This window comes from Etheostoma spectabile, chromosome 16 (genome assembly GCF_008692095.1).
Source record: "Etheostoma spectabile isolate EspeVRDwgs_2016 chromosome 16, UIUC_Espe_1.0, whole genome shotgun sequence".
Classification (NCBI taxonomy): Eukaryota; Metazoa; Chordata; class Actinopteri; order Perciformes; family Percidae; genus Etheostoma; species Etheostoma spectabile.
Genome location: NC_045748.1, coordinates 13,907,855 through 13,919,071, shown reverse-complemented (window position 1 = coordinate 13,919,071; position 11,217 = coordinate 13,907,855). Strand labels below are relative to the sequence as shown.

The 11,217-nt window shown below is 40.4% G+C and overlaps 1 protein-coding gene across 2 annotated transcripts in view; it reads right to left on the bottom strand.

Annotated features, from left to right (window-relative positions):
* Positions 1-10,527, bottom strand: part of aif1l (allograft inflammatory factor 1-like) — a 27,838-nt gene extending 17,311 nt beyond the window's left edge. For both annotated transcript variants that reach the window (XR_004335701.1, XM_032540070.1), the window contains exons 1-5: positions 10,346-10,527; positions 10,104-10,165; positions 7,930-7,996; positions 5,247-5,288; positions 4,039-4,201 (exon numbers count right to left, since the gene is read on the bottom strand). Coding sequence is in view for 1 of the 2 variants with exons in the window: in XM_032540070.1 (XP_032395961.1) it covers positions 4,039-4,201; positions 5,247-5,288; positions 7,930-7,996; positions 10,104-10,165; positions 10,346-10,364 (353 nt within the window). In the remaining variant the exon portion in view is untranslated. The remainder of the gene's footprint in view (positions 1-4,038; positions 4,202-5,246; positions 5,289-7,929; positions 7,997-10,103; positions 10,166-10,345) is intronic.
* Positions 10,528-11,217: the final 690 nt, after the last annotated feature.

Sequence of the window (11,217 nt, the reverse complement as noted above, 5' to 3'; positions counted from 1 at the left end):
GGGAACACTGCACATTCAATTCCAAATCAAAACATGACCAAAATCAATCAAGTTTGTGTTATACCTTTACAGAAAGTGAAGAAAAAAAGAATATTAGGCTGTTCAAAAAATAGCAGTATTTGCATTTTTCTTTACAAGCTTACTGTATAAATTGAAAAACGTCTCAAGGGTTTGCTGTACTTTTAATCACTGCACTAATATTTAGTTGCATAACCATTATTTCTGACTGAACTGCTTCACATCTGTGTTGCATGGAGTCAACCAACTTCTGGTCATTGTCAACAGAACTGATCATTGGTTGAGCCTTTGCCATTTTGGCTATTCGATCCATTTGAATGGTAGTTGACAGTTTTTTAATTTAATCTTCTTTTAATTATTATTATAACTTATTAATCCCACAAGATGAAACTACACTTTACACTGTTATTACACACACACACTTGCTCAAGACCTATACATGCACTAATAGAATGTCAGAGTGAGGGGGCTACCCATGGAGCAGTTGGGGGTTTGGTGCCTTGCTCAAGAGCACCTTGGCAGTGCCCAGGGAGAGATGCTATAACCAGCATGCACAACATTTGCTTCCTTCTTCTACATAATTAACACTTGTTTCTTTACAGTTGGGGGTTCAGCGCCTTGCTCAAGAGCACCTTGGCAGTGCCCAGGAGGTGAACTGGCACCTCTCCAGCTACCAGTCCACTACCATACTTTGGCCCGTATCATTTTGGATGAGCAGCCTATAAATTTCCTGCGCTTCTTTATGTTTTCCCCTCTCCAATCAACCTTTTAATCAAAGTCTGCTGTTCCTCAGAGCATTGTCTGGAACGACCCATTTTGCTGAGTATTTCCATGTGAAATGCACTCTAACCAGCATGCACAACATTTGCTTCCCTCTTCAACATAATTAACACCTGTTTCTTCACAGAATCAATCACCTCACTAATTAAACACAACACTGCTATTATTTTAAACATGCCCCTTTCAATTACAGATTCAATTACACAGAATGAGCAGCATGCATGTCATGCCCCTAGGGTCTGTTGGTTTTCTACGACTCTACAACACTAACTATTAAATTATTTGCCATGGAGAATAACACTTCTACCAAAAAACATGATTTATGAGGTTAGTGATGTCGGACTGCTATTATTTTGAACACAACTGTATGAGCTAACGCAAACACAAATACTGATACATCTGCAATAACATGTTCCAATACGCAGTTCACAGCGAATACTAATGTGTTTTGATTGTGATGAACATGAGCATGCATGAGCCCTTGAAACCTGGGCTTAATGATCTGTGAAGGGGGGTAACAATCTGTGTCACATCATAACCAATTACGGTTTCACCCTGTGTGACTACAACACACCAAGTTGCAGCAGTTAATAGGGATTGCGTTTGCGGTTGTATGTGTGTGTTTGCATTTAATTTAGTGCTGCAACTAATGTTTATTTAATTTTATCAATTCATATACAGTTTTGTTTTTTAAATTACAATTAATAGACTAATCGTTTGGTCTATAAAATGTCATTAAAATAAAAAAGAGCAGTTATAATTTTCTAAACATCTTCTTACATCTTCAAATGTCTTGTTTTGTGTAAACAACAGTCCCAAACCTCCAAAATATAGATTTAATATCACATGAGAGAAAGAAAAGCAGCAACTTTTCTGAGGTTGAGAAACTGGAACGTCATTTTTGGTATTTTTGCTTAAGAAAAGCATAAAGAAAGTCAAATGAAAATAAGGAAGGCAGAAGGTGGTAATTAAAGAGGGTAATAGAGGTGAACAAGAAAAGTATAAACAATACAAGCAGGATGTCTAAGTGAGGAAGGGATAATCAGCTCCTGGAGGATACAGAGAGCCACAGTTACAGTTGGGTTTGAGTTGGCTGAGTGGTAAGGGAAAGGAATGAAGGGGAACCACAAAACGGGAGTGAGGGGAATAGTGGTTTTGATTGTACACAGTAGAGTGAGCGATTTGACAGGAGCTATTCGGAGCGAATGCCTGTCTTTAATTTCCTTTTTTGGAAAACTCCGCAAAGCTCCACTAAGCTCATAAGGAGCAATGATCCCGCCGACAAAACCGGCACTCAGCAACTCTGGCACATCTCTCTGGTAAGCGCTCTCACTCCCCATTTTTCTTCACACAACTGATATCTGCCACCCAAAGCTGTATGAAGTCAGTCAGCTCGCCTCTGACAGTCATCAGTCACCTACAGCTTCAATGACGAACCTAACAAGTCAAATGTCCCGTTTTTGTCGTTGAACATGTGAATTCAAAGTTTTGTGACTCTGTCTCCATTAAAATGGATGAGTATATATAAGCATGTTTATTACCATGATAGGCTAATCTGCTCTATTGTAGACAGAGCAGCTCAATGGATAAAAAGGGACCTGCTAATCTAATCTGGTTATTGTGTACATACCATAGCTACCCGTTACGCACCAGGTACACATTTCATCTGTACAAAGACATATGCATATGCAAATATGCATATGCACTTACAGTGATAGTAATTCAGTAGGTAGGACCCCTGTCTTCATCTTCATTTTATGAAAAAAAGTGAAAATTATTTTTTGTATAAATCCTACATTTTTTTTGTCAAGAGGAATCACAGCTTACTTTTCTTAAATATCAAATCTGTAAGGCTCATCTGTCATTCAAAAATCTTGGTCAGAAGAAAAAAAGACCAGTGTCCGTGCATCCTTGTGCACTTGCGTATTGCACTGGTGACTTTATTCAAAGAGCTAACACAAATTGTGCCCAATTGTGGAGCCTGACCTCAATCATTTTCCTCCGATTGTAACTACATCAATTGTTGTCGTGCCAAATGCTTTGAATAACACTATTCTAGACCTCATTGCACCCTCAACTTCTCCCTCCCTCCTCCTCTCTCTTTATGGGACAAAAACAGCAGCACACAAGAGAGACTTTGTAGAAATTTGCAGTAATCAGAGTGGGCAGCAGTGGTAAGCAACAGCAAGATACTCTATATGTAGGTGGATACACCAATAGACCAGTGTTTCCTGTCTCAATCAGAAGAAGTAATGTGCATATGAATATTACACACACACACACTATAAAATGTAAGTACCCAACAGAAGCTCCACTTTCTTGTTCATATCAATGTGTAAACCCCGCAACATTCTGCGTGGCGATTTCACAACGCGATCTAAACAAAATGTAAACACGGACGTAGCCATTCTGTGAAATTAATAACAAACAGAAGCTTGTTCTGGAATGCGGACACTATCTTACTAGAACGCTCCCAAGTGGACAAGTGAAGCCGGGAGGGAATGAGGGGGTTTGTAAATAACGGCGGGATGGGGATTATGGGATACACTTTCGAAAAATAGTTGAGGGCAGAGGAGGAAAAGTTATGCATTTTCTCTGCTTGGTGTTTTTGGGATTATGAGGATTTGTCTACCAACGGGCCCAGCCAGCTAAATCGAGCAGAGCTGACATGCAGCAGCCAATACACGCTTTCTCCTGCAGTCTGACCCACTGCAAGGCTGCTTTAAAGGGCTTACACTGGCTACACTAACCCATTTTAGAATAGCAGGAAGTTATGTCACCGGCTTATCCACCAGGGACTATTGTTAAAAAAAGAAAGAAAAAGAAATAATTTATATTGTAAAAGCCGAATTTTGTTGACAGAGTCTGTTGTGTTTGGGTGTTTTTGTCAGTCCTGCGTGACTGTCAGTGGTTAATCAGCCTATAATCAGTTACCTAAGCACATGATCCCAGCTGGGGATAAGGATAGGTTGACTATGGATAGGCAAGATAGATGGGCTATGTTGCCATGGAGATTAACGACTAATGCAGCATGTGGATAGTGACATCATCGCGAGTCATCCTAGAACCGCCTGCTGAAGGGTGAAACAATTGGTTGACACAGGACACGATTCACATCCTCCCTCTCAATCATGTGAACAGACAATATGCCAGCAGATGATACACAACTAACTCTGCACATATGCAAAAACAGGTTTCAACAAAGTCTTTTTACACACATATGCACAGAGGTTTACTTACAGTTTGAGCACAGCTGAACGCTTGCCCAGCATCATCTTGACAAAGTCCCTGTAGTTGATGGTGTTGCTGCTGCCGCCCGTCACCTCAACAATCATTTTCTTTAACTCCAAGTGGGTCTTGGGCACCCCCAGCTTCTCCATCATCCGCTTCAGACCCATGAGATCTGAGAGAAATGTAAATGGACTGTATTTATATAGCGTTTTTCTAGTCTTAGCGACTACTCAAAGCGCTTTTACATAGTACAGGAACCATTCACCATGCACACACATTCACACACTGTGGCCGAGGCTGCCGTACAAGGTGCCACCTGCTCATCAGATAAACACTCACACACATAAACACAATTGACAAATCATATATTTGTGCTTAGATGAGAGAATATTTAATATTTAACAAAAGATGAGATTGTCAGGAAACTGGAACACTGTCTAAACAAATTGCATGCGTCTAAAGCATATTAAAAGGTCACTCCAACAATTCTGTACAAATTCAGTTTATTCTTCACAAGGGCCACTACTATTCTACTGTATAATGTCTTATGTGGCTCTGGAGGGAGATTTCCAAAGTCTAAAACAAAAACCTGGATGAGTCATGTGAGCTTGGGACATACATTTCTTAACAAAAACCCTGCATTACATACTTGAGGTGTGGGGTTTGAAAAGATGGGAGCATTTTGTAGGAGAATACCATTAGTTTTTAAAAGGTAAAGGTTTGGTTATAAAACCAAGTATTGGACAATTGAATTACTAATAAAAGAACAAGCTGAAGTTAAGGGATCCCAAAGTCCTTCGAATTCAGCCTCTGGACAGCTTTGATATCTGTACCAAGTTGCAAGGGAAACAGACCGGACCATAGCAGTGGACAACGCATCTGACATTGCCATCTGTTGGTTTTTTTAAGCCACTGATGTGGCTGAAATGACACAAATTTGACACAAAGGACAATTAGCAGTTCCTTTCAGGATCTGCAGTCAGACGTTTACTGTCTGACTCCCATGCCAAAGCTCACCTCACATCGGCTTACATTATGGTCTCACTTTACGTACAGGACACAAACATGACACGTGAACCTGTTCAAGCCCTGTGCTCACACTGGTCAGACAATACACACTCAGTATTAATTACCGCTCCCTCATGTTGACACTGCACATGGGTCAGCTGTTGTTATCCGGGGTGCAGCTGTGTTGTAATGCTACTACTATTACTCACCTATTTCTCCTTGGTCATTCAGGTCAAACTCAGCATATTTATCTGAAAAAAACAACAACAACAACACACAAGATATTATCACTAACAGCTCACACACATCACATCCCATACATTTGAAATAACAACAAACCCCAGCTGGCATCAAACATGTCAGCAAAACTGTAAAACACACACACACACACACACACTCTGTCCATTGAGCTCACTGTCTTACACTCAGATGACAAAAGACAGACATAAACAGTTGATAATGACAGGTGTGTTTTGAGTTTGAGTGTGTGTGTGTGTGTGTGTGTGTGTGTGTGTGTGTGTTTTGAATGTCCGTCAGTATAAAACAGGCAAAGGGCAGCTGAGTATGTACAAGGGAGACAGATTAAAGTTAGAGGGTCAGGAAGTTTAAAGAGAACTTAAAGTTCAAACGCAGCAATCAGGAAGTATAACAAAGAAGCTTAGTCTGAAATTCATGAAGCTTGTATACAGAGATTTCCCTCACAATCACTCGCTCAAATAAAATCTGGTCCTTCTGGCTAGACATCATGCAGAAAAAAAACACTGGTGTGTGCCAAACAGATAACCCACTTATCAACTTTATAGCTACTTAGTTTTTCAGCTGAAGGAAAAAAGCGGAGCTGTCGGATCAGCTGCGCTAACACTCTGTCATTGCCTTTGTCCTTACTCCTGACAATTATGCACTATAATGCATAAAGTTTGCAGTTTGGGTCGTTTGGGCGGTGCAGATGAGGCCAAGTGGGTGCGACTGACCGGCGCATCACTAATGAGCACAGTCAGAAGGACTCACTGCAAAGCTTTATTCTTAATAACCTCTCGTGTGTTTCTCCTCTATCTGAAGGGTCTGTGCACAATGACTGAAATAAGGACAGGGTGATGTGACTGATAGATGAAAGTCAACTCTGGGGCTTCTCAACTGATGGTTTAAATCATCAACCTTTAGGCAGCCCTCGTAATCATGACCTACTGCACTCTCATTGACGTATGAAAGCTCATTATTAACATGCTACTGAGGTGGCAGCTGCTATGAAAAACCAGAAGCAGACATTTTCCAGCTTCTTCTTGAATCTCACCATACTCTTTGTTCAAAAGACCACTTTAGTCAAATTACACCTGCTATTTCTGTTCCACACTGAAAGCTCTGTCTGTGTGTATGTGTTGGGGGGGGAAAGAGGACTGTTAACTGTGTGAACCCATGTGGAATGGGACAGGACAATGCTACTCTGTTCATAAACTGGGAGAGGGGGCCTCCGCACATTCATGAATGTGTGTGTGTGTGTGTGTGTGTGCAAACACACAAACACACTCTCTTGAGAGGGCCACTTGTCGTAGAGCAGCCTGTTGATCATCTGCAGCCACAGAAAATGGCTCATCTGAACAAAACTCAAGTCTTTAGTGCATCCTCCTTCCTGATCTACATTCATTTAGTAACGGATGTGACAAAATGGGAGCGCCATCAGCTTATAAACCAGCAATTTTCTGCCATAATTTGATTTTTTTGCTTCTCTTCGAGGTTCATAGAGAGGTCTTTGATTTAGATTGTTCTTACAGAGAGTTTGACTATCAACCACAATGGCAGCTATCATGTGAAAATAACCTTGGGAATAAAATAGTTGAAATAGATGATGACTTCCTCTGCCACTGCCTGGTCAACAGATAAACAAAGATTTTTCCCACACTTTTAAAATACACTGATTCTGCGGGCAGATAACAGCATCAGTGTCCGTTTATTCTAATAACAACTGGATTTCCATTTCCTAAACCAATTTTACTGAAATGGTCCCTTTTTTTTTGCCATGAGGCCTATACTGTACCGTCAACATTGATTTGACACAGACATTTAGAAATAAATAAATATTTCACATGGGCTAACATGCTCTCTCCAACCCTTCCAATAACCCCAAAAATGAATGATTCAAAAAAGCCATGTAAACATGAAAGAAGCGCATGTTTAAGATTTGTTCTGTTCATGAATCGCGCTGATGGGATTTGGTTGGTTGTTTAAGGCATTGCGTTTAGATACTGACCTCTGGGTTAGTGGGACAGTATGGAAACAGAAGGGAAAGATGGAAAGAAAAAAACTGCAATCCTCTCAGGACCTGGGTGTCGGGTCCTCTTTCTGTTTATACATTACTGCTCCATTTCCTGCAGCAGGCATAGATTCTAAGTAGGACACTGGAGCATGTTTCTCATTTCAATACATACGGCATGTCTATTCTAACAAACAGTCTTGTGTTACTCTGTCTGGAATATCACGGATGAAAAATGCACATTGTCAAACGATAACAAAAACAAAATACATGCACCCAGAGCATACGTGTGTGATATTTTGTTCTCATAATCAGCTCCTAATAGCGGGGATTTTGTTTTTCTCCCAGGAGCTATAAGCCCAGCAAAGTTCTGAAGATTGTAACAACAAGCAGAGGAACGCCCCAGCACATTCCTCCAAGGCCACCGAGGACTTGGCCTTGCAAACATCTCAGAAATCTCAACAGTCTGTCTTTCCCACAGAGAAAAACAAAACGCTGAAGACTTATGTCTGTGTGCAGACTACCAACAAACAAACAAATACAGAGGCTAAGACAAAAGCCAGAAGAAAAGGAACACACCCTCAAAATGACGCCCGCATACATGCAGATACTGAAACCATTCAGGGAGAACTGGATTTGCTTACTTTTGAGACCTTCCAATTTGTCAGCCAGGTCGTCTTCATCCCTGTATTTCTGGTCTTCCAGGTATTCCTGCGAAAGAGGAAGATGGGTGAATAAACTGAAGATGACCAGAAGTACAAGCTTGACTGAAACTGCTTAAATCAGTTTTGAGCCCATTTTTAAACTGTCTTGACAAAGTTCCAGCTGTGTTACAAATAGGGCTGGGTATCAATTAATGTTAAATAATGGTTCAATACCAGTATAGATACCAATACCAACACAGGTTATACAGGTTCTGAAATGATACTTATTTCGATGCCAATTTCATAAAGCAAAAATTAATTACATGATGACACAAATCTTATTTATTTTTCAGCTCCTACTACTACTACTACTTGTGTGCGTAACGTAGAGTTTTCCCTGCCTGCCTCTACGACTTGTAACAATAGACAGCCAATCAATTCTGTCGGTGGCTAAAAAGTATTGAATTTGATACCCAGCCATAGTTACACAACACACAATCAAGGAGGAAGGAAACCCACGCACAACTTAGAGCATTAATCTGATTGTGTTCTGTCAAATGTGTCAAAAACTTCCAACTTGAGAATGATGACTCACAATCTTAAGATGTTCTTCCCCCTGCATTGTCAATACTGATCACTGAGCTCATGAAGTGGAACACCTCACAAGGGTGTTTAGGAAAGAGCCTGGAGGGAGCTATTCTAATGAAATTATAATGGCGCAATCTGCCATATGGGAGTCAGCTTCCATCTACGAGGAGAGGAGAGGAGGAGAGGGAGAGATTGTTCTCTGCATTGACCTGTGTCTATGTGTCTGACACGCTTGTAATTAAAGGTGAAGAGGATAAACAACACAACTGGATGTTTATCAGGCCTGACTCCACTGCGCTGAATCACTGCAACCCCCCCCACCCCACACACACTCACAGTATATCTTTCAAGTATGCAAGTACATTTGAACAAGTGCAGTGCCAGTATTACAAGCATTACCTTGATAAAGAATGTTTTACAACAGAGAGGTCACTTACAGTTTACTGTATCTCCTCTAGCTGAAGGTTCTGATTTTGTAAGTATTTAGGGTGACAACTGGCGGGTTTTTTCATTAGGTAATTATCAACAAACTGTTTTGCTTAATTGTTTGCTCAATACAATTACATGTCACGTTGTCATGATTGTACTCATAGCCCAAGCTGACATCTTAAAATGATTTGTTTTGCCCAGTCAACAGTCCACAATTACAAGATATTATGTTTAATGGTATAGTAAATAGTTTAAAAAGTACCATATTCACATCAGAGAAGATGGAATAAGTGAATTTGAGAAATATTTCCTTTAAAAAATTGCTGATTAATTGTGCATCAGGAACTAACCAGTTCTTTTTTTTAGATTCAATTCTTCTCCATTTACATAACAGGGTCAGGATTAACATTTTTAAAGTCAATATAACGTAATGGATGTCAGTGTCTATCAACCTAGGGTTTAATCACAGGACACCTATTTTTTTTTTTTAGACCTAGCCACTTAAAAAACAAGGGATAATTTCTCTAATGAACAAAAACTACATAAATCCCTATGAGATAAAGGAACAGGGAGTGTTTGAAACTGTGTGGACAGTATGTGACAGGGGCTCCCGGCTGTCCTCCTGCCGAGACCTGGTTTTCATGTGAGAGCCGATGAGAGCCAGAGTAAAAGGAGGGAAACAGAGATTACACAGACGTCTCGCTAATCTGCGGGAACAACTGCGGGAGTTATCAGACGAAGCGAGGCCTGGTCTGAGACAAAAGACAAAGAGCTCGTTAAGACACCTGTTCCCCGTCCAAACACCAGGCAGATGAGACACAAAACAAAATGCGTTTCACCTGGGACCAACAGATCAATATAATCGGGTCAGAAGGGGAATACTGCGCGTGACAGCATGCACCCATTCAACAAGTGCCGCAGGGGGGGTAATCAATAAAATGCCCCAACAGCATCGCCATTAAGTCCAATGCGTGTGGCGTTTACGGGATTCGTTATTCACAGCAGCATTGAGACAGTAAAATCTAACTGCCTTGAATCCTCAAAGTGGACGCGCGCACAGAAACGAGGCCAATGCCGAGTCAAGTGTGTGCGTGCTCATGAAATTCCCTTGAGGTGCCGTTAGGCACGCTGACGGCACATAGAAAGAACATGCGTACCTTGTTTATTTCTTCCAATTTTGACCTTTGCTGCTCCTTTAACAGTCCAAAGGTTTTTCCTCCTGTAAAAAACAAAATCACGTTATTCGAATAACAAGCTCGTGAACACCACTATAGCTTGGACGGTGGTCGGCGGGGTCGGCCTGCTGATGCTCTATTGTAAAGACACAAAGCTAAAAACATAAGCAGATGCCAGACAAAATAGGAAAACTAATGCAGTCGGCTGTCGTATTATTTATTACCTTGTACATTTGAAGGCATCCCGGAATAGCTCTGTGGCGTATTAATCCAGAAAATGACAAATATCCGAGCCAGAAGGCTACCGCGACTGTCCGCCGGGGCGATACTTCTATTCTCCGTTAGAGATCGGGCCAATGTGGGCCACACTAGGCACCGGTATCAAGACGGACGCAATTAGAGAAAGGACATCCGGTCAATCTTTTCAAAATAAACGAAATGCCATCAAAATCAGCTTCATTGAAAGCTTCTTTTTATTCTGGTTCCATAAGGTGGAACAGCCTGTATGACGTTGACACAAATAAGACTGCAACTAATAATTATTTTAATTCAGAAATCAGGATTAAATAAACAAACAAGGCAATGAATTATAGCCCTTAATAGTTTTCCAGAGCCCATGGTGAGGTCTTCAGTCTTCAGGACTCCTTTTTTTTTTGTCCGACCAACAGTCCCAAACACATGAAGATGAATGGATTTGTTTAGTGGTGTAGTTTGCTATGATCTAGTATTGGTTTTAACTTCATATTGTTCAATTTTATGTCCCATGTTGTGTGATAGTCTTTTGATTTATTGGTTTTTCAAATAAATATACATACATATTTGAAATAAGCGCTATCACTTTAACACGTCCCTTGGATTGATGTGTTTTGTAATCCATAAATAAATCAAATCACATAAAACAAAAAAAACAAAAAAAATTATTATTTTTTTTGTTTTATGTGATTTGATTTATTGAATTCAACTTTCAGCAAATGTTTAGTCTCAAGATGTTTTTCTTGATGCCACTTCCTGTTGACCAGACTGATGTGATGCAAACATACCAAAAAGTTTAGTTTTTGTTATTCCTGAATTATTCTATGTCCTCACATGGCATTGC